The sequence below is a fragment of the Petromyzon marinus genome, chromosome 30 (assembly GCF_048934315.1).
Source record: "Petromyzon marinus isolate PM22_M1 ecotype Great Lakes invasive population chromosome 30, UKy_Petmar_22M1.pri1.0, whole genome shotgun sequence".
NCBI lineage: Eukaryota > Metazoa > Chordata > Hyperoartia > Petromyzontiformes > Petromyzontidae > Petromyzon > Petromyzon marinus.
In genome coordinates this window covers 13,310,629-13,333,898 of record NC_133696.1, presented here as the reverse complement: position 1 = coordinate 13,333,898, position 23,270 = coordinate 13,310,629, and the positions used below count along the sequence as shown (strand labels likewise).

The 23,270-nt window shown below is 58.9% G+C and overlaps 1 protein-coding gene across 1 annotated transcript in view; it reads right to left on the bottom strand.

Annotated features, from left to right (window-relative positions):
- LOC116947631 (uncharacterized) overlaps nt 1-23,270 on the bottom strand; it is an 84,185-nt gene that overhangs the window by 3,492 nt on the left and 57,423 nt on the right. Inside the window, exon 2 of the mRNA XM_032963601.2 lies at nt 405-582. Coding sequence (XP_032819492.1) covers nt 405-582 — 178 coding nt within the window. The remainder of the gene's footprint in view (nt 1-404; nt 583-23,270) is intronic.

Genomic DNA, 23,270 nt, shown 5'->3' with positions numbered 1-23,270 from the left:
TTGGCGTACTGTGGACTAACACTGGTGAGACGAGGCCATAAAAGAAACTGTCTTTGGTGTAGGCCAATCCGTTTCAAACACAATGCATACATTATTATCAAGGAACGTGTGTTTGCATGTTTTGCCACAATCATGTGTGGTTAATGCATACGTAATGCATTACAATGGGTGTCTATTTAGTGTGTGAACATCTCAACACCTGTATCATTGCTGGAAAGAGTAAAACCTTTTCAATTATTATCACTTGAAACAGAGTCTTGGGACTCAAGTGATACCTTTGTGGGTAAATAAGCTTAATAATAAATACGTTTCCTGTGCACATGTTTACAGAATGTACTCGCAATATATCTGATCGTTTTTTGCGCCGTTAATCCCTGAGCATGGAGGTGTGTGGCGTTCCTGACCTGATCACAAAGAAGTTGCACCAACTCTGCTCATCCTCGTGCAGTTCCTCCAGTGCCGTGGTGCAGCAGTAGCGAGCGTGGCAGTCTCCACAGCAGTGCTGGGGCCATGGGCAGTCGAAGCCCAGGTGCCACTCACCCGCCTCCGTGTAAAAACCACTGCAGTCTCGATCTGACGCTGCTGAAGGGACCACACAACAAGCAGCTTACGTGTGGAGTTGGCCAAACACCCCGATATAGAGGGGCATAGAGCTTGGGAAATTGTTGGCGCCGGTTCCGGCTGCCTTCCCGCCTATCTGTGGATTCCCGCACCTCTCAATCATTTTCTGTCTCTTGGCATGATCTACCTCCCTACCCTCAAGCCTCTGGGTGACAGGAATGTTCCACCACACTGGGATAGGATGAGCGATGATCCGAGGTAGGGTTGAATGTAAAAGCACATTTTCACAACCAACCAAATGGTTCTGAACCACGGCACCATGGCCCCAAGTCCGTGGCCTTATCCGTCACTGACACCCAGCACCTCCACGCACACAATCCTGTTCCATCAGCGGGAGACATATACATGCAAAGAGACACACAGACTCTCATATAGACCTATATGTGAATTTTTGGGTCTCTGTAAGTCCCTAAGTGAGTCTGTGTCTGTCGGTGTGAGTCTATATGTCTCTGTGTGAATCTGTCTTTGTGCGCGTCTATGTGTCTCTGTGTGGATACATGTCTCTGTGTGAGTTAATGGGTCTCTGTGCCAACAGAGGCCGCTCTTCCCAAGTAACTCTGACAGACGTTCTGTCCTTTTGTGTAATCTGGCTCCAGATTATCAGGAGTCCTCTCTTGCGTTTTCCACTTTCCAGTGTCCAGCACAAGTCTTGCTTCGGTCTTCTTGCTGGTGGCAAACAGTGTGCGTATCTCAAAGTGCACCTCGCCTGGTACAAGCGCCATTATGATGTCACCGCCACTAAGTGACACGTGGTGGCTGTTGTGTATATTTATGTATAAATGTGTCCTAGTTTCAGGCTCCCCAAGGGCTCTCAAACTGCCTCACCGCCCCCAGGGCTGTCAACCTGCCTCACCTCCCCCAGGGATTTCAACCTGCTTCATCTCCCCCAGGGCTCTCAACCTGCCTCACCTCTAGCAGGGCTCTCAACCTGCCTCACCTCCCCTAGGGCTCTCAACCTGCCTCACCTCCCCCAGGGCTCTCAATCTGCCTCACCTTCCCCAGGACTCTCAAACTGCCTAACCTCCCCCAGGACTCTTAACCTGCCTCACCTCCCCCAAGGCTCTCAACCTGCATCACCTCCCCCAGGGCTCTCAACCTGCCTCACCTCCCCCAGGGCTCTCAATCTGCTTCACCTCCCCCAGGACTCTCAACCTGCCTCACCTCCCCCAGGGCTCTTAACCTGCTTCACCTCCCCCAGGGCTCTCAACCTGCCTCATCTCCCCCAGGGCTCTCAACCTGCCTCACCTCCCCCAGGGCTCTTAACCTGCTTCACCTCCCCCAGGGATTTCAATCTGCTTCACCTCCCCCAGGGCTCTCAAACTGCCTCACCTCCCCCGGGGATCTCAATCTACTTCACCTCCACCAGGGCTCTCAATCTGCTTCACCTCCCCAGGGCTCTCAAACTGACTCATCTTCCGCAAGGGCCTCAACCTGCTTCACCTCGGCCAGGGCTTCCAAACTGCCTGAACTCCCCCAGGGATCTCAATCTGCTTTACATCCCCCAGGGCTCTCAAACTGCCTCACCTACCCCAGGTCTCTCAAACTGCCTCAACTCCCCCAGGGCTCTCAATATGCTTCACCACACCCAGAGCTCTCAATCTGCTTCACCTCCCCCAGGTCTCTCAAACAGCCTCAACTCCCCCAGGGCTCTAAAACTGTTTCACCTCCCCCAGGGCTCTCAATCTGCTTCACCGCCCCCAGAGCTCTCAATCTACTTCACCTCCCCCGGGGATCTCAACCTGCCTCACCTCCCCAGGGCTCTCAAACTGCTGCACCCCCCCAGGGATCTCAACCTGCCTCACCTCCCCAGGGCTCTCAAACTGCTTCACCTCCCCCAGGGATGTCAATCTACTTCACCTCCCCCGGGGATCTCAAACTGCCTCACCTCCCCCAGGGCTCTCAACCTGCTGCACCCCCCCAGGGATCTCAACCTGCCTCACCTCCCCCAGGGCTCTCAACCTGCCTCACCTCCCCCAAGGATATCAACCTGACTCACCTCCCGCAGGGTTCTCAAATTGCCTCACCTCCCCCAGGGCTCTCAACCTGCCTCACCTCCCCCAGGGCTCTCAAACTGCCTCACCTCCCCCAGGTCTCTCAAACTGCCTCACCTCCCCCAGGGCTCTCAAACTGCCTCACCTCCCCCAGGTCTCTAAAACTGCCTCACCTCCCCCAGGGCTCTCAAACTGCCTCACCTTCCCCAGGGCTCTCAATCTGCCTCAACTCCCCCAGGGCTCTCAACCTTCTTCACCTACCCTAGGGTTCTCAATCTGCTTTACCTCCCCCAGGGCTGTCAATCTGCTTCACCTCCCCCAGGGCTCTCAACCTGCCTCATCTTCCCCAGGGCTCTCAACCTGCCTCACCTCCCCGAGGGCTCTTAACCTGCCTCACCTTCCCCAAGGCTCTCAACCTGCCTCACCTCCCCCAGTGCACTTAATCTGCATCACCTCCCCCAGGGCTCTCAAACTGCCTCACCTCCCCCAGGGATCTCAATCTGCTTCAACTCCCCCAGGGCTCTCAACCTGACTCACCTCCCCCAGGGATTTCAATCTGCTTCAACTCCCCCAGGGCTCTCAAACTGCCTCACCTCCCCCGTAGATCTCAATCTACTTCACCTCCACCAGGGCTCTCAATCTGCTTCACCTCCCCAGGGCTCTCAAACTGACTCATCTTCCGCAAGGGCCTCAACCTGCTTCACCTTGGCCAGGGCTTTCAAACTGCCTCAACTCCCCCAGGGATCTCAATCTGCTTCACATCCCCCAGGGCTCTCAAACAGCCTCACCTACCCCAGGTCTCTCAAACTGCCTCAACTCCCCCAGGGCTCTCAAACTGCCTCACCTCTCCCAGGGCTCTCAATTTGCCTCACCTCCCCCAAGGCTCTCAATCTGCTTCACTGCACCCAGAGCTCTCAATCTGCTTCACCTCCCCCAGGTCTCTCAAACAGCCTCAACTCCCCCAGGGCTCTAAAACTGCCTCACCTCCCCCAGGGCTCTCAATCTGCTTCACCGCCCCCAGAGCTCTCAATCTACTTCACCTCCCCCGGGGATCTCAACCTGCCTCACCTCCCCAGGGCTCTCAACCTGCTGCACCCCCCCAGGGATCTCAACCTGACTCACCTCCCCCAGGGCTCTCAAATTGCCTCACCTCCCCCAGGGCTCTCAACCTGCCTCACCTCCCCCAGGGCTCTCAAATTGCCTCACCTCCCCCAGGGCTCTCAACCTGCCTCACCTCCTCCAGGGCTCTCAAACTGCCTCACCTTCCCCAGGGCTCTCAAACTGCCTCACCTCCCCCAGGGCTCTCAACCTTCTTCACCTACCCTAGGGTTCTCAATCTGCTTTACCTCCCCCAGGGCTGTCAATCTGCTTCACCTCCCCTAGGGCTCTCAACCTGCCTCATCTTCCCCAGGGCTCTCAACCTGCCTCACCTCCCCCAGGGCTCTTAACCTGCCTCACCTTCCCCAAGGCTCTCAACCTGCCTCACCTCCCCCAGTGCACTTAATCTGCATCACCTCCCCCAGGGCTCTCAAACTGCCTCACCTCCCCCAGGGATCTCAATCTGCTTCACATCCCCCAGGGCTCTCAAACTGCTTCAACTCCCCCAGGGCTCTCAACCTGACTCACCTCCACCAGGGATTTCAATCTGCTTCAACTCCCCCAGGGCTCTCAAACTGCATCACCTCCCACGGGGATCTCTATCTACTTCACCTCCACCAGGGCTCTCAATCTGCTTCACCTCCCCAGGGCTCTCAAACTGACTCATCTTCTGCAAGGGCCTCAACCTGCTTCACCTCGGCCAGGGCTTTCAAACTGCCTCAACTCCCCCAGGGATCTCAATCTGCTTCACATCCCCCAGGGCTCTCAAACTGCCTCACCTACCCCAGGTCTCTCAAACTGCCGCAACTCCCCCAGGGCTCTCAAACTGCCTCACCACTCCCAGGGCTCTCAATTTTCCTCACCTCCCCCAAGGCTCTCAATCTGCTTCACCGCACCCAGAGCTCTCAATCTGCTTCACCTCCCCCAGGTCTCTCAACAGCCTCAACTCCCCCAGGGCTCTAAAACTGCCTCACCTCCCCCAGGGCTCTCAATCTCCTTCACCGCCCCCAGAGCTCTCAATCTACTTCACCTCCCCCGGGGATCTCAACCTGCCTCACCTCCCCAGGGCTCTCAAACTGCTTCACCTCCCCCAGGGATGTCAATCTACTTCATCTCCCCCGGGGATCTCAAACTGCCTCACCTCCCCCAGGGCTCTCAACCTGCCTCACCTCCCCCAGGGATATCAACCTGACTCACCTCCCCCAGGGCTCTCAAATTGCCTCACCTCCCCCAGGGCTCTCAACCTGCCTCACCTCCCCCAGGGCTCTCAAACTGCCTCACCTCCCCCAGGTCTGTCAAACTGCCTCACCTCCCCAAGGGGTCTCAAACTGCCTCACCTCCTCTAGGGATCCAATCTGCTTCACCTCCCCCAGGGCTCTCAACCTTCTTCACCTACCCTAGGGTTCTCAATCTGCTTTACCTCCCCCAGGGCTGTCACTCTGCTTCACCTCCCCCAGGGCTCTCAACCTGCCTCATCTTCCCCAGGGCTCTCAACCTGCCTCACCTCCCCAAGGGCTCTTAACCTGCCTCACCTTCCCCAAGGCTCTCAACCTGCCTCACCTCCCCCAGTGCACTTAATCTGCATCACCTCCCCCAGGGCTCTCAAACTGCCTCACCTCCTCCAGGGATCTCAATCTGCTTCACATCCCCCAGGGCTCTCAAACTGCTTCAACTCCCCCAGGGCTCTCAAACTGCCTCACCTTTCGCAGGGCTCTCAATCTGCTTCAGCTCCACCAGAGCTCTCAAACTGCCTCACCTCCCCCAGGTCTCTCAAACTGCCTCAACTCCCCCAGGGCTCTAAAACTGCCTCACCTCCCCCAGGGCTCTCAATCTGCTTCACCGCCCCCAGAGCTCTCAATCTACTTCACCTCCCCCGGGGATCTCAACCTGCCTCACCTCCCCAGGGCTCTCAAACTGCTTCACATCCCCCAGGGATGTCAATCTACTTCACCTCCCCCGGGGATCTCAAACTGCCTCACCTCCCCCAGGGCTCTCAACCTGCTTCACCCCCCCAGGGATCTCAACCTGCCTCACCTCCCCCAGAGCTCTCAACCTGCCTCAGCTCCCCCAGGGATATCAACCTGACTCACCTCCCCCAAGGCTCTCAAACTGCCTCACCTCCCCCAGGGCTCTCAAACTACCTCACCTCCCCCAGGGATCTCAATCTGCTTCACCTCCCCCAGGGCTCTCAACCTTCTTCACCTACCCTAGGGCTCTCAATCTGCTTTACCTCCCCCAGGGCTGTCAATCTGCTTCACCTCCCCCAGGGCTCTCAATCTGCTTCACCTCCACCAGAGCTCTCAAACTACCTCACCTCCCCCAGGGATTTCAAACTGCCTCACCTCCCCCAGGTCTCTCAAACAGTCTCAACTCCCCCAGGGCTCTAAAACTGACTCACCTCCCCCAGGTTTCTCAAACTGCCTCAACTCCCCAGGGCTCTCAAACTGCTTCACCTCCCCCAGGGATGTCAATCTACTTCATCTCCCCCGGGGATCTCAAACTGCCTCACCTCCCCCAGGGCTCTCAACCTGCCTCAGCTCCCCCAGGGATATCAACCTGACTCACCTCCCCCAAGGCTCTCAAACTGCCTCACCTCCCCCAGGGCTCTCAAACTACCTCACCTCCCCCAGGGATCTCAATCTGCTTCACCTCCCCCAGGTCTCTCAACCTTCTTCACCTACCCTAGGGCTCTCAATCTGCTTTACCTCCCCCAGGGCTCTCAATCTGCTTCACCTCGGCCAGGGCTTTCAAACTGCCTCACCTCCCAAAGGGATCTCAATCTGCTTCACCTCCCCCAGGGCTCTCCAACTGCCTCACCTCCCCCAGGTCTCTCAAACTGCCTCAACTCCCCCAGGGCTCTCAAACTGCCTCACCTCTCCCAGGGCTCTTAATTTGCCTCACCTCCCCCAGGGCTCTCTACCTGCTTCATCCCCCCCAGGGATCTCAACCTGCCTCACCTCCCCCAGGGATCTCAATCTGCTTCACCTCACCCAGGGCTCTCAACCTTCTTCACCTACCCTAGGGTTCTCCATCTGCTTTACCTCCCCCAGGGCTGTCAAATCTGCTTCACCTCCCCCAGGGCTCTCAACCTGCCTCATCTCCCCCAGGGCGCTCAACCTGCCTCACCTCCCCCAGGGCTCTTAACCTGCCTCAACTTCCCCAAGGCTCTCAACCTGCTTCACCTCCCCCAGTGCACTTAATCTGCATCAACTCCCCCAGGGCTCTCAATTCTGCCTCACCTCCCCCAGGGATCTCAATCTGCTTCACATCCCCCAGGGCTCTCAAACTGCTTCAACTCCCCCAGGGCTCTCAAACTGCCTCAACTCTCGTAGGGCTCTCAATCTGCTTCACCTCCACCAGAGCTCTCAAACTGCCTCACCTCCCCCAGGGATTTCAAACTGCCTCACCTCCCCCAGGTCTCTCAAACAGCCTCAACTCCCCCAGGGCTCTGAAACTGCCTCACCTCCCCCAGGTCTCTCAAACTGCTTCAACTCCCCCAGGGCTCTAAAACTGCTTCACCTCCCCCAGGGCTCTCAATCTGCTTCACCGCCCCCAGAGCTCTCAATCTACTTCACCTCCCCCGGGTATCTCAACCTGCCTCACCTCCCCAGGGCTCTCAAACTGCTTCACCTCCCCCAGGGATGTCAATCTACTTCACCTCCCCCGGGGATCTCAAACTGCCTCACCTCCCCCAGGGCTCTGAACCTGCTTCACCCCCCCAGGGATCTCAACCTGCCTCACCTCCCCCAGAGCTCTCAACCTGCCTCACCTCCCCCAGGGATATCAACCTTACTCACCTCCCCCAAGGCTCTCAAATTGCCTCACCTCCCCCAGGGCTCTCAACCTGCCTCACCTCCCCCAGGGCTCTCAAACTGCCTCACCTCCCCCAGGGCTCTCAAACTGCCTCACCTCCCCCAGGGATCTCAATCTTCTTCACCTCCCCCAGGGCTCTCAACCTTCTTCACCTACCCTAGGGCTCTCAATCTGCTTTACCTCACCCAGGGCTGTCAATCTGCTTCACCTCCCCCAGGGCTCTCAAACTGCCTCAACTCCCCCAGGGATCTCAATCTGCTTCACCTCCCCCAGGGCTCTCAACCTGCCTCACCTCCCCCAGGGCTCTCAAACTGCCTCACCTCCCCCAGGGCTCTCAAACTGCCTCACCTCCCCCAGGGCTCTCAATCTGCTTCACCGCCCCCAGAGCTCTCAATCTACTTCACCTCCCCCGGGTATCTCAACCTGCCTCACCTCCCCAGGGCTCTCAAACTGCTTCACCTCCCCCAGGGATGTCAATCTACTTCACCTCCCCCGGGGATCTCAAACTGCCTCACCTCCCCCAGGGCTCTGAACCTGCTTCACCCCCCCAGGGATCTCAACCTGCCTCACCTCCCCCAGAGCTCTCAACCTGCCTCACCTCCCCCAGGGATATCAACCTTACTCACCTCCCCCAAGGCTCTCAAATTGCCTCACCTCCCCCAGGGCTCTCAACCTGCCTCACCTCCCCCAGGGCTCTCAAACTGCCTCACCTCCCCCAGGGCTCTCAAACTGCCTCACCTCCCCCAGGGATCTCAATCTTCTTCACCTCCCCCAGGGCTCTCAACCTTCTTCACCTACCCTAGGGCTCTCAATCTGCTTTACCTCACCCAGGGCTGTCAATCTGCTTCACCTCCCCCAGGGCTCTCAAACTGCCTCAACTCCCCCAGGGATCTCAATCTGCCTCACCTCCCCCAGGGCTCTCAACCTGCCTCACCTCCCCCAGGGCTCTCAAATTGCCTCACCTCCCCCAGGGCTCTCAACCTGCCTCACCTCCTCCAGGGCTCTCAAACTGCCTCACCTTCCCCAGGGCTCTCAAACTGCCTCACCTCCCCCAGGGCTCTCAACCTTCTTCACCTACCCTAGGGTTCTCAATCTGCTTTACCTCCCCCAGGGCTGTCAATCTGCTTCACCTCCCCTAGGGCTCTCAACCTGCCTCATCTTCCCCAGGGCTCTCAACCTGCCTCACCTCCCCCAGGGCTCTTAACCTGCCTCACCTTCCCCAAGGCTCTCAACCTGCCTCACCTCCCCCAGTGCACTTAATCTGCATCACCTCCCCCAGGGCTCTCAAACTGCCTCACCTCCCCCAGGGATCTCAATCTGCTTCACATCCCCCAGGGCTCTCAAACTGCTTCAACTCCCCCAGGGCTCTCAACCTGACTCACCTCCACCAGGGATTTCAATCTGCTTCAACTCCCCCAGGGCTCTCAAACTGCATCACCTCCCACGGGGATCTCTATCTACTTCACCTCCACCAGGGCTCTCAATCTGCTTCACCTCCCCAGGGCTCTCAAACTGACTCATCTTCTGCAAGGGCCTCAACCTGCTTCACCTCGGCCAGGGCTTTCAAACTGCCTCAACTCCCCCAGGGATCTCAATCTGCTTCACATCCCCCAGGGCTCTCAAACTGCCTCACCTACCCCAGGTCTCTCAAACTGCCGCAACTCCCCCAGGGCTCTCAAACTGCCTCACCACTCCCAGGGCTCTCAATTTTCCTCACCTCCCCCAAGGCTCTCAATCTGCTTCACCGCACCCAGAGCTCTCAATCTGCTTCACCTCCCCCAGGTCTCTCAACAGCCTCAACTCCCCCAGGGCTCTAAAACTGCCTCACCTCCCCCAGGGCTCTCAATCTCCTTCACCGCCCCCAGAGCTCTCAATCTACTTCACCTCCCCCGGGGATCTCAACCTGCCTCACCTCCCCAGGGCTCTCAAACTGCTTCACCTCCCCCAGGGATGTCAATCTACTTCATCTCCCCCGGGGATCTCAAACTGCCTCACCTCCCCCAGGGCTCTCAACCTGCCTCACCTCCCCCAGGGATATCAACCTGACTCACCTCCCCCAGGGCTCTCAAATTGCCTCACCTCCCCCAGGGCTCTCAACCTGCCTCACCTCCCCCAGGGCTCTCAAACTGCCTCACCTCCCCCAGGTCTGTCAAACTGCCTCACCTCCCCAAGGGGTCTCAAACTGCCTCACCTCCTCTAGGGATCCAATCTGCTTCACCTCCCCCAGGGCTCTCAACCTTCTTCACCTACCCTAGGGTTCTCAATCTGCTTTACCTCCCCCAGGGCTGTCACTCTGCTTCACCTCCCCCAGGGCTCTCAACCTGCCTCATCTTCCCCAGGGCTCTCAACCTGCCTCACCTCCCCAAGGGCTCTTAACCTGCCTCACCTTCCCCAAGGCTCTCAACCTGCCTCACCTCCCCCAGTGCACTTAATCTGCATCACCTCCCCCAGGGCTCTCAAACTGCCTCACCTCCTCCAGGGATCTCAATCTGCTTCACATCCCCCAGGGCTCTCAAACTGCTTCAACTCCCCCAGGGCTCTCAAACTGCCTCACCTTTCGCAGGGCTCTCAATCTGCTTCAGCTCCACCAGAGCTCTCAAACTGCCTCACCTCCCCCAGGTCTCTCAAACTGCCTCAACTCCCCCAGGGCTCTAAAACTGCCTCACCTCCCCCAGGGCTCTCAATCTGCTTCACCGCCCCCAGAGCTCTCAATCTACTTCACCTCCCCCGGGGATCTCAACCTGCCTCACCTCCCCAGGGCTCTCAAACTGCTTCACATCCCCCAGGGATGTCAATCTACTTCACCTCCCCCGGGGATCTCAAACTGCCTCACCTCCCCCAGGGCTCTCAACCTGCTTCACCCCCCCAGGGATCTCAACCTGCCTCACCTCCCCCAGAGCTCTCAACCTGCCTCAGCTCCCCCAGGGATATCAACCTGACTCACCTCCCCCAAGGCTCTCAAACTGCCTCACCTCCCCCAGGGCTCTCAAACTACCTCACCTCCCCCAGGGATCTCAATCTGCTTCACCTCCCCCAGGGCTCTCAACCTTCTTCACCTACCCTAGGGCTCTCAATCTGCTTTACCTCCCCCAGGGCTGTCAATCTGCTTCACCTCCCCCAGGGCTCTCAATCTGCTTCACCTCCACCAGAGCTCTCAAACTACCTCACCTCCCCCAGGGATTTCAAACTGCCTCACCTCCCCCAGGTCTCTCAAACAGTCTCAACTCCCCCAGGGCTCTAAAACTGACTCACCTCCCCCAGGTTTCTCAAACTGCCTCAACTCCCCAGGGCTCTCAAACTGCTTCACCTCCCCCAGGGATGTCAATCTACTTCATCTCCCCCGGGGATCTCAAACTGCCTCACCTCCCCCAGGGCTCTCAACCTGCCTCAGCTCCCCCAGGGATATCAACCTGACTCACCTCCCCCAAGGCTCTCAAACTGCCTCACCTCCCCCAGGGCTCTCAAACTACCTCACCTCCCCCAGGGATCTCAATCTGCTTCACCTCCCCCAGGTCTCTCAACCTTCTTCACCTACCCTAGGGCTCTCAATCTGCTTTACCTCCCCCAGGGCTCTCAATCTGCTTCACCTCGGCCAGGGCTTTCAAACTGCCTCACCTCCCAAAGGGATCTCAATCTGCTTCACCTCCCCCAGGGCTCTCCAACTGCCTCACCTCCCCCAGGTCTCTCAAACTGCCTCAACTCCCCCAGGGCTCTCAAACTGCCTCACCTCTCCCAGGGCTCTTAATTTGCCTCACCTCCCCCAGGGCTCTCTACCTGCTTCATCCCCCCCAGGGATCTCAACCTGCCTCACCTCCCCCAGGGATCTCAATCTGCTTCACCTCACCCAGGGCTCTCAACCTTCTTCACCTACCCTAGGGTTCTCCATCTGCTTTACCTCCCCCAGGGCTGTCAAATCTGCTTCACCTCCCCCAGGGCTCTCAACCTGCCTCATCTCCCCCAGGGCGCTCAACCTGCCTCACCTCCCCCAGGGCTCTTAACCTGCCTCAACTTCCCCAAGGCTCTCAACCTGCTTCACCTCCCCCAGTGCACTTAATCTGCATCAACTCCCCCAGGGCTCTCAATTCTGCCTCACCTCCCCCAGGGATCTCAATCTGCTTCACATCCCCCAGGGCTCTCAAACTGCTTCAACTCCCCCAGGGCTCTCAAACTGCCTCAACTCTCGTAGGGCTCTCAATCTGCTTCACCTCCACCAGAGCTCTCAAACTGCCTCACCTCCCCCAGGGATTTCAAACTGCCTCACCTCCCCCAGGTCTCTCAAACAGCCTCAACTCCCCCAGGGCTCTGAAACTGCCTCACCTCCCCCAGGTCTCTCAAACTGCTTCAACTCCCCCAGGGCTCTAAAACTGCTTCACCTCCCCCAGGGCTCTCAATCTGCTTCACCGCCCCCAGAGCTCTCAATCTACTTCACCTCCCCCGGGTATCTCAACCTGCCTCACCTCCCCAGGGCTCTCAAACTGCTTCACCTCCCCCAGGGATGTCAATCTACTTCACCTCCCCCGGGGATCTCAAACTGCCTCACCTCCCCCAGGGCTCTGAACCTGCTTCACCCCCCCAGGGATCTCAACCTGCCTCACCTCCCCCAGAGCTCTCAACCTGCCTCATCTCCCCCAGGGATATCAACCTTACTCACCTCCCCCAAGGCTCTCAAATTGCTTCACCTCCCCCAGGGCTCTCAACCTGCCTCACCTCCCCCAGGGCTCTCAAACTGCCTCACCTCCCCCAGGGCTCTCAAACTGCCTCACCTCCCCCAGGGATCTCAATCTTCTTCACCTCCCCCAGGGCTCTCAACCTTCTTCACCTACCCTAGGGCTCTCAATCTGCTTTACCTCACCCAGGGCTGTCAATCTGCTTCACCTCCCCCAGGGCTCTCAAACTGCCTCAACTCCCCCAGGGATCTCAATCTGCTTCACCTCCCCCAGGGCTCTCAACCTGCCTCACCTCCCCCAGGGCTCTCAAACTGCCTCACCTCCCCCAGGGCTCTCAAACTGCCTCACCTCCCCCAGGGCTCTCAATCTGCTTCACCGCCCCCAGAGCTCTCAATCTACTTCACCTCCCCCGGGTATCTCAACCTGCCTCACCTCCCCAGGGCTCTCAAACTGCTTCACCTCCCCCAGGGATGTCAATCTACTTCACCTCCCCCGGGGATCTCAAACTGCCTCACCTCCCCCAGGGCTCTGAACCTGCTTCACCCCCCCAGGGATCTCAACCTGCCTCACCTCCCCCAGAGCTCTCAACCTGCCTCACCTCCCCCAGGGATATCAACCTTACTCACCTCCCCCAAGGCTCTCAAATTGCCTCACCTCCCCCAGGGCTCTCAACCTGCCTCACCTCCCCCAGGGCTCTCAAACTGCCTCACCTCCCCCAGGGCTCTCAAACTGCCTCACCTCCCCCAGGGATCTCAATCTTCTTCACCTCCCCCAGGGCTCTCAACCTTCTTCACCTACCCTAGGGCTCTCAATCTGCTTTACCTCACCCAGGGCTGTCAATCTGCTTCACCTCCCCCAGGGCTCTCAAACTGCCTCAACTCCCCCAGGGATCTCAATCTGCTTCACCTCCCCCAGGGCTCTCAACCTGCCTCACCTCCCCCAGGGCTCTCAAACTGCCTCACCTCCCCCAGGGCTCTCAAACTGCCTCACCTCCCCCAGGGATCTCAATCTGCTTCACCTCCCCCAGGGCTCTCAACCTTCTTCACCTACCCTAGGGCTCTCAATCTGCTTTACCTCACCCAGGGCTGTCAATCTGCCTCACCTCCCCCAGGCCTTTCAAACTGCATCACCTCCCCCAGGTCTCTCAAACTGCCTCACCTCCCCCAGGGCTCTCAATGTGCCTCGCCTCCCCCAGGGCTCTCAATCTGCTTCACCTCACCCAGGGCTCTCAAACTGACTCACCTCCCCCACGACTCTCAACCTGCTTCACCTCCCCCAGAGCTCTAAAACTGCTTCACCTCCATCAAGGCCCTGAAACTGCCTCACCTCCCCCAGGGCTCTCAACCTGCTTCATCTCCCCAGGGCTCTCAAACTGCATCACCTCCCCCAGGGCTCTCAAACTGCTTCACCTGCCCCAGGGCTATCAATCTGCTTCACCTCCCCCAGGGCTCTCAACCTGCTTCACCTCCCCCATGGCTCTCAAACTGCCTCACCTCCCGCAGGGATCTCAATCTGCTTCATCTCCGCCAGGGCTCTAAAACTGCCTCACCTCCCCTAGGGCTCTCAACCTGCTTCACCTCCCCCAGGGCTCTGAATCTGCTTCAACTCCCCCAGGGCTCTCAAATTACCTCACCACCTGAAGGCTCTCAAACTGCTTCACCTCCCCAGGGCTCTCAATCTGCTTCACCTCCCCCAGGACTCTCAATCTGCTTCACCTCCCCCAGGACTCTCAAACTGCTTCACCTCCCCCAGGGCTCTCAATCTGCTTCACTTCCCCCAGGGCTCTCAATCTGCTGTACCTCCCCCAGGGCTCTCAATCTGCTGTACCTCCCCCAGGGCTCTCAATCTGCTTCACCTCCCCCAGGGCTCTCAAACTGCTTCACCTCCTCCAGGGCTCTCAAACTGCCTCACCTCCCCAAGGGCTCTCAACCTGCTTCACCTCCCCAATGGCTCTCAAACTGCCTCACCTCCCCCAGGGATCTCAATCTGCTTCACCTCCGCAAGGGCTCTAAAACTGCCTCACCTCCCCCAGGGCTCTCAACCTGCTTCACCTCCCCCAGGGCTCTGAATCTGCTTCACCTCCCCCAGGACTCTCAAACTGCTTCACCTCCCCCAGGGCTCTCAATCTGCTTCACTTCCCCCAGGGCTCTCAATCTGCTGTACCTCCCCCAGGGCTCTCAATCTGCTGTACCTCCCCAAGGGCTCTCAACCTGCTTCACCTCCCCCAGAGCTCTCAATCTGCTTCACCTCCACCAGGGCTCTCAAACTGCCTCACCTCCCCCAGTTATCACAATCTGCTTCACCTCCCCCAGGGATCTCAATCTGCTTCACCTCCCCCAGGAATCTCAATATACTTCACCTCCCCCAGGGCCCTCAATTTGCCTCACCTCCCCCAATGCTCTCAAACTGCTTCACCTCCCCCAGGGCTCTCAAACTGCCTCACCTCCCCCAGGGCTCTCAATCTGCCTCGCCTCCCCCAGGGTCTCAATCTGCTTCACCTCCCCCAGGGCTCTCAAACTGCCTCACCTCCCCCACGACTCTCAACCTGCTTCACCTCCCCCAGAGCTCTAAAACTGCATCACCTCCCCCAGGGCTCTCAAACTGCTTCACCTCTCCCAGGGATCTCAATCTACTTCACCTCCCCGAGGGCTCTCAATCTGCTTCATCTCCCCCAGGGTTCTCAAACTGCCTCATCTCCCCAAGGGCTCTCAACGTGCTTCACCTCCCCCAGGGCTCTCAACCTGCTTCACCTCGCCTAGGGCTCTCAATCTGCCTCACCTCCCCCACGGCTCCCAAACTGCCTCAGCTCCGCAAGGGCTCTCAAAGTGCTTCACCTCCCCCAAGGCTCTCAATCTGCTTCACCTCCTCCAGGGTTCTCAACCTGCTTCACCTCCCCCAGGGCTCTCAACCTGCTTCACCTCCCCCAGGGATCTCAATCCGCTTAACCTGCCCCAGGGATCTCAACCTGCTTCACCTCCCCCAGGGATCTCAACCTGCTTCACCTCCCCCAGGACTCTGAACCTGCCTCACCTGCCCCAGGGTCTCAACCTGCTTCACGTCCCCCAGGGCTCTCAACCTGCTTCACCTCCCTCAGGGCTCTTAAACTGCCTCACCTCCCACAGGACTCTTAAACTCCCTCACCTCCCCCACGGCTCTCAACGTGTTTCACCTCCCCCAGGGCTCTCAAATTGCCTCACCTCCCCCAGGGCTCTCAAACTGCCTCACCTCCCCCAGGGATCTCAATCTGCCTCACCTCCTCCAGGGCTCTCAACCTGCTGCATCTCCCCCAGGGCTCTCAACCTGCTTCACCTCCCCCAGGGCTCTCAACCTGCTTCACCTCCCCCAGGGCTCTCAACCTGCCTCACCTCCCCTAGGACTCTCAAATTCCCTCACCTCCCCCAGGGCTCTCAACCTGCTTCACCTCCCCTAGGGCTCTCAATCTGCTTCACCTCCCCCAGGGCTCTCAAACTGCCTCACCTCCCCCAGGGATCTCAATCTGCCTCACCTCCCCCAGGGCTCTCAATCTGCTTCATCTCCCCCAGGGCTCTCAAACTGCCTCACCTCCCCCAGGACTCTCAAACTCCCTCACCTCCCCCAGGGCTCTCAACGTGTTTCACCTCCCCCAGGGCTCTCAAATTGCCTTACCTCCCCCAGGGCTCTCAAACTGCTTCACCTCCCCCAGGGCTCTCAATCTGCTTCACCTCCCCCATGGATCTCAATATACTTCACCTCCCCCAGGGCTCTCAATCTGCTTCACCTCCCACAGGGCTCTCAAACTGTCTCACCTTCCCCAGGGATCTCAATATACTTCACCTCCCCAAGGGCTCTCAATCTGCTTCACCTCCCACAGGGTTCTCAAACTGCCTCACCTCCCCCGAGGCTCTCAATCTGCTTCACCTCCCCAGGGCTCTCAATCTGCCTCAAATCCCCCAAGGCTCTCAAACTGCCTCACCTCCCCAGGGCTCTCAATCTGCCTCACCTCCCCCAAGGCTCCAAAAAATGCCTCACCTCCGCAGGGCTCTCAAACTGCGTCACCTCCCCCAAGGCTCTCAATCTGCTTCACCTCCCCCAGGGTTCTCAACCTGGTTCACCTCCTCCAGGGCCCTCAACCTGCTTCACCTCCCCCAGGGCTCTCAACCTGCTTCACCTCCCCCAGGGATCTCATTCCGCTTCACCTCCCCCAGGGCCCTCAACCTGCTTCACTTCTTCCAGGGCTCTCAAACTGCTTCACCTCCCCCAGGGATCTCAACCTGCTTCACCTCCCCCAGGGCTCTCAAACTGCCTCACCTCACCCAGGACTCTCAAACTCCCTCACCTCCCCCAGGGCTCTCAACGTGCTTCACCTCCCCCACGGCTCTCAAACTGCCTCACCTCCCGCAGGGCTCTCAAACTGCCTCACCTCCCCTAGGGATCTCAATCTACTTCACCTCCCCCAGGGCTCTCAAACTCCCTCACCTCCCCCAGGGCTCTCAACTTGCTTCACCTCCCCCAGGGCTCTAAAACTGCCTCACCTCCCCCAGGGCTCTCAAACTGCCTTACCTCCCCCAGGGCCCTGAAACTGCCTCACCTCCCCCACGCCTCTCAACCTGCTTCACCTCCCCCAGGGGTCTCAATCTGCTTCACCTCCCCCAGGGCTCTCAATCTGCTTCACCTCCCCCAGGGCTCTCAATCTGCTTCACCTCCCACAGGGCTCTCAAATTGCCTCACCTCCTCCAGGGATTTCAATCTAATTCACCTCCCCCTGTGCTCTCAATCTGCTTCACCTCCCCTAGGGATCTCAATATACTTCACCTCCCCCAGGGCTCTCAATCTGCTTCACCTCCCACAGGGCTCTCAAACTGCCTCACCTCCCCCAGGGATCTCAATATACTTCACCTCCCCAAGGGCTCTCAATCTGCTTCACCTCCCACAGGGTTCTCAAACTGCCTCACCTCCCCCAAGGCTCTCAATCTGCTTCACCTCCCCAGGGCTCTCAATCTGCCTCACTACCCCAAGGCTCTCAAACTGCCTCACCTCCCCAGGGCTCTCAATCTGCCTCACCTCACCCAAGGCTCCCAAACTGCCTCAGCTCCGCAGGGCTCTCAAACTGCTTCACCTCCCCCAAGGCTCTCAATCTGCTTCACCTCCCCCAGGGTTCTCAACCTGCTTCACCTCCCCCAGGGCTCTCAACCTGCGTCACCTCCCCCAGGGATCTCAATCCGCTTCACCTCCCCCAGGGATCTCAACCTGCTTCACCTCCCCCAGGGATCTCAACCTGCTTCACCTCCCCCAGGACTCTGAACCTGCCTCACCTTCCCCAGGGTCTCAACCTGCTTCACCTCCCCCAGGGCTCTCAACCTGCTTCACCTCCCCCAGGGCTCTTAAACTGCCTCACCTCCCCCAGGACTCTTAAACTCCCTCACCTCCCCCAGGGCTCTCAACGTGTTTCACCTCCCCCAGGGCTCTCAAATTGCCTCACCTCCCCCAGGGCTCTCAAACTGCCTCACCTCCCCCAGGGATCTCAATCTGCCTCACCTCCCCCAGGGCTCTCAACCTGCTGCATCTCCCCCAGGGCTCTCAACCTGCTTCACCTCCCCCGGGGCTCTCAACTTGCTTCACCTCCCCCAGGGCTCTCAAACTGCCTCACCTCCCCCAGGACTCTCAAATTCCCTCACCTCCCCCAGGGCTCTCAACCTGCTTCACCTCCCCTAGGGCTCTCAATCTACTTCACCTCCCCCAGGGCTCTCAAACTGCCTCACCTCCCCCAGGGATCTCAATCTGCCTCACCTCCCCCAGGGCTCTCAATCTGCTTCATCTCCCCCAGGGCTCTCAAACTGCCTCACCTCCCCCAGGACTCTCAAACTCCCTCACCTCCCCCAGGGCTCTCAACGTGTTTCACCTCCCCCAGGGCTCTCAAATTGCTTCACCTCCCCCAGGGCTCTCAAACTGCTTCACCTCCCCCAGGGCTCTCAATCTGCTTCACCTCCCCCAGGGATCTCAATATACTTCACCTCCCCCAGGGCTCTCAATCTGCTTCACCTCCCACAGGGCTCTCAAACTGCCTCACCTTCCCCAAGGATCTCAATATACTTCACCTCCCCTAGGGCTCTCAATGTGCTTCACCTCCCACAGGGTTCTCAAATTGCCTCACCTCCCCCGAGGCTCTCAATCTGCTTCACCTCCCCAGGGCTCTCAATCTGCCTCAACTCCCCCAAGGCTCTCAAACTGCCTCACCTCCCCAGGGCTCTCAATCTGCCTCACCTCCCCCAAGGCTCCCAAACTGCTTCACCTCCGCATGGCTCTCAAACTGCTTCACCTCCCCCAAGGCTCTCAATCTGCTTCACCTCCCCCAGGGCTCTCAACCTGCTTCACCTCCCCCAGGGATCTCATTCCGCTTCACCTCCCCCAGGGCCCTCAACCTGCTTCACTTCTCCCAGGGCTCTCAAACTGCTTCACCTCCCCCAGGGATCTCAACCTGCCTCACCTCCCCCAGGGCTCTCAACCTGCTTCACCTCCCCCAGGGCTCTCAACCTGCTTCACCTCCCCCAGGGCTCTCAAACTGCCTCACCTCCCCCAGGGCTCTTAAACTGCCTCACCTCCCCCAGGACTCTTAAACTCCCTCACCTCCCCCAGGGCTCTCAACGTGTTTCACCTCCCCCAGGGCTCTCAAATTGCCTCACCTCCCCCAGGGCTCTCAAACTGCCTCACCTCCCCCAGGGATCTCAATCTGCCTCACCTCCCCCAGGGCTCTCAACCTGCTTCACCTTCCCCAGGGCTCTCAACCTGCTTCGCCTCCCCAGGGCTCTCAAACTGCCTCACCTCCCCCAGGACTCTCAAATTCCCTCACCTCCCCCAGGGCTCTCAACCTGCTTCACCTCCCCTAGGGCTCTCAATCTGCTTCACCTCACCCAGGGCTCTCAAACTGCCTCACCTCCCCCAGGGATCTCAATCTGCCTCACCTCCCCCAGGGCTCTCAATCTGCTTCATCTCCCCCAGGGCTCTCAAACTGCCTCACCTCCCCCAGGACTCTCAAACTCCCTCACCTCCCCCAGGGCTCTCAACGTGTTTCACCTCCCCCAGGGCTCTCAATTGCCTTACCTCCCCCAGGTCTCTCAAACTGCTTCACCTCCCCCAGGGCTCTCAATCTGCTTCACCTCCCCCAGGGATCTCAATATACTTCACCTCCCCCAGGGCTCTCAATCTGCTTCACCTCCCACAGGGCTCTCAAACTGCCTCACCTTCCCGAGGGATCTCAATATACTTCACCTCCCCAAGGGCTCTCAATCTGCTTCACCTCCCACAGGGTTCTCAAACTGCCTCACCTCCCCCGAGGCTCTCAATCTGCTTCACCTCCCCAGGGCTCTCAATCTGCCTCACCTCCCAAAAGGCTCTCAAACTGCCTCACCTCCCCAGGGCTCTCAATCTGCCTCACCTCCCCCAAGGCTCCCAAACTGCAACACCTCCGCAGGGCTCTCAATCTGCCTCACCTCCCCCAAGGCTCCCAAACTGCCTCACCTCCGCAGGGCTCTCAAACTGCTTCACCTCCCCCAAGGCTGTCAATCTGCTTCACCTCCCCCAGGGATCTCAACCTGCTTCACCTCCCCCAGGACTCTGAACCTGCCTCACCTTCCCCAGGGTCTCAACCTGCTTCACCTCCCCCAGGGCTCTCAACCTGCTTCACCTCCCCCAGGGCTCTTAAACTGCCTCACCTCCCCCAGGACTCTTAAACTCCCTCACCTCCCCCAGGGCTCTCAACGTGTTTCACCTCCCCCAGGGCTCTCAAATTGCTTCACCTCCCCCAGGGCTCTCAAACTGCTTCACCTCCCCCAGGGCTCTCAATCTGCTTCACCTCCCCCAGGGATCTCAATATACTTCACCTCCCCCAGGGCTCTCAATCTGCTTCACCTCCCACAGGGCTCTCAAACTGCCTCACCTTCCCCAAGGATCTCAATATACTTCACCTCCCCTAGGGCTCTCAATGTGCTTCACCTCCCACAGGGTTCTCAAATTGCCTCACCTCCCCCGAGGCTCTCAATCTGCTTCACCTCCCCAGGGCTCTCAATCTGCCTCAACTCCCCCAAGGCTCTCAAACTGCCTCACCTCCCCAGGGCTCTCAATCTGCCTCACCTCCCCCAAGGCTCCCAAACTGCTTCACCTCCGCATGGCTCTCAAACTGCTTCACCTCCCCCAAGGCTCTCAATCTGCTTCACCTCCCCCAGGGCTCTCAACCTGCTTCACCTCCCCCAGGGATCTCATTCCGCTTCACCTCCCCCAGGGCCCTCAACCTGCTTCACTTCTCCCAGGGCTCTCAAACTGCTTCACCTCCCCCAGGGATCTCAACCTGCCTCACCTCCCCCAGGGCTCTCAACCTGCTTCACCTCCCCCAGGGCTCTCAACCTGCTTCACCTCCCCCAGGGCTCTCAAACTGCCTCACCTCCCCCAGGGCTCTTAAACTGCCTCACCTCCCCCAGGACTCTTAAACTCCCTCACCTCCCCCAGGGCTCTCAACGTGTTTCACCTCCCCCAGGGCTCTCAAATTGCCTCACCTCCCCCAGGGCTCTCAAACTGCCTCACCTCCCCCAGGGATCTCAATCTGCCTCACCTCCCCCAGGGCTCTCAACCTGCTTCACCTTCCCCAGGGCTCTCAACCTGCTTCGCCTCCCCAGGGCTCTCAAACTGCCTCACCTCCCCCAGGACTCTCAAATTCCCTCACCTCCCCCAGGGCTCTCAACCTGCTTCACCTCCCCTAGGGCTCTCAATCTGCTTCACCTCACCCAGGGCTCTCAAACTGCCTCACCTCCCCCAGGGATCTCAATCTGCCTCACCTCCCCCAGGGCTCTCAATCTGCTTCATCTCCCCCAGGGCTCTCAAACTGCCTCACCTCCCCCAGGACTCTCAAACTCCCTCACCTCCCCCAGGGCTCTCAACGTGTTTCACCTCCCCCAGGGCTCTCAATTGCCTTACCTCCCCCAGGTCTCTCAAACTGCTTCACCTCCCCCAGGGCTCTCAATCTGCTTCACCTCCCCCAGGGATCTCAATATACTTCACCTCCCCCAGGGCTCTCAATCTGCTTCACCTCCCACAGGGCTCTCAAACTGCCTCACCTTCCCGAGGGATCTCAATATACTTCACCTCCCCAAGGGCTCTCAATCTGCTTCACCTCCCACAGGGTTCTCAAACTGCCTCACCTCCCCCGAGGCTCTCAATCTGCTTCACCTCCCCAGGGCTCTCAATCTGCCTCACCTCCCAAAAGGCTCTCAAACTGCCTCACCTCCCCAGGGCTCTCAATCTGCCTCACCTCCCCCAAGGCTCCCAAACTGCAACACCTCCGCAGGGCTCTCAATCTGCCTCACCTCCCCCAAGGCTCCCAAACTGCCTCACCTCCGCAGGGCTCTCACACTGCTTCACCTCCCCCAAGGCTGTCAATCTGCTTCACCTCCCCCAGGGATCTCAACCTGCTTCACCTCCCCCAGGGCTCTCAATTGCCTTACCTCCCCCAGGTCTCTCAAACTGCTTCACCTCCCCCAGGGCTCTCAATCTGCTTCACCTCCCCCAGGGATCTCAATATACTTCACCTCCCCCAGGGCTCTCAATCTGCTTCACCTCCCACAGGGCTCTCAAACTGCCTCACCTTCCCGAGGGATCTCAATATACTTCACCTCCCCAAGGGCTCTCAATCTGCTTCACCTCCCACAGGGTTCTCAAACTGCCTCACCTCCCCCGAGGCTCTCAATCTGCTTCACCTCCCCAGGGCTCTCAATCTGCCTCACCTCCCAAAAGGCTCTCAAACTGCCTCACCTCCCCAGGGCTCTCAATCTGCCTCACCTCCCCCAAGGCTCCCAAACTGCAACACCTCCGCAGGGCTCTCAATCTGCCTCACCTCCCCCAAGGCTCCCAAACTGCCTCACCTCCGCAGGGCTCTCACACTGCTTCACCTCCCCCAAGGCTGTCAATCTGCTTCACCTCCCCCAGGGATCTCAACCTGCTTCACCTCCCCCAGGACACTGAACCTGCCTCACCTTCCCCAGGGTCTCAACCTGCTTCACCTCCCCCAGGGCTCTCAACCTGCTTCACCTCCCCCAGGGCTCTTAAACTGCCTCACCTCCCCCAGGACTCTTAAACTCCCTCACCTCCCCCAGGGCTCTCAACGTGTTTCACCTCCCCCAGGGCTCTCAAATTGCCTCACCTCCCCCAGGGCTCTCAAACTGCCTCACCTCCCCCAGGGATCTCAATCTGCTTCACCTCCCCCAGGGCTCTCAACCTGCTGCATCTCCCCCAGGGCTCTCAACCTGCTTCACCTCCCCCAGGGCTCTCAACCTGCTTCACCTCCCCCAGGGCTCTCAAACTGCCTCACCTCCCCCAGGACTCTCAAATTCCCTCACCTCCCCCAGGGCTCTCAACCTGCTTCACCTCCCCTAGGGCTCTCAATCTGCTTCACCTCCCCCAGGGCTCTCAAACTGCAACACCTCCCACAGGGATCTCAATCTGCCTCACCTCCCCCAGGGCTCTCAATCTGCTTCATCTCCCCCAGGGCTCTCAAACTGCCTCACCTCCCCCAGGATTCTCAAACTCCCTCACCTCCCCCAGGGCTCTCAACGTGTTTCACCTCCCCCAGGGCTCTCAAATTGCTTCACCTCCCCCAGGGCTCTCAAACTGCTTCACCTCCCCCAGGGTTCTCAATCTGCTTCACCTACCCCAGGGATCTCAATATACTTCACCTCCCCCAGGGCTCTCAATCTGCTTCACCTCCCCCAGGGCTCTCAAACTGCCTCACCTCCCCCAGGGATCTCAATCTGCCTCACCTCCCCCAGGGCTCTCAATCTGCTTCACCTCCCACAGGGTTCTCAAATTGCCTCACCTCCCCCGAGGCTCTCAATCTGCCTCACCTCCCCAGGGCTCTCAATCTGCCTCACCTCCCCCAAGGCTCCCAAACTGCTTCACCTCCGCAGGGCTATCAAACTGCTTCACCTCCCCCAAGGCTCTCAAATCTGCTTCACCTCCCCCAGGGTTCTCAACCTGCTTCACCTCCCCCAGGGCTCTCAACCTGCGTCACCTCCCCCAGGGCTCTCAACCTGCTTCACCTCCCCCAGGGATCTCATTC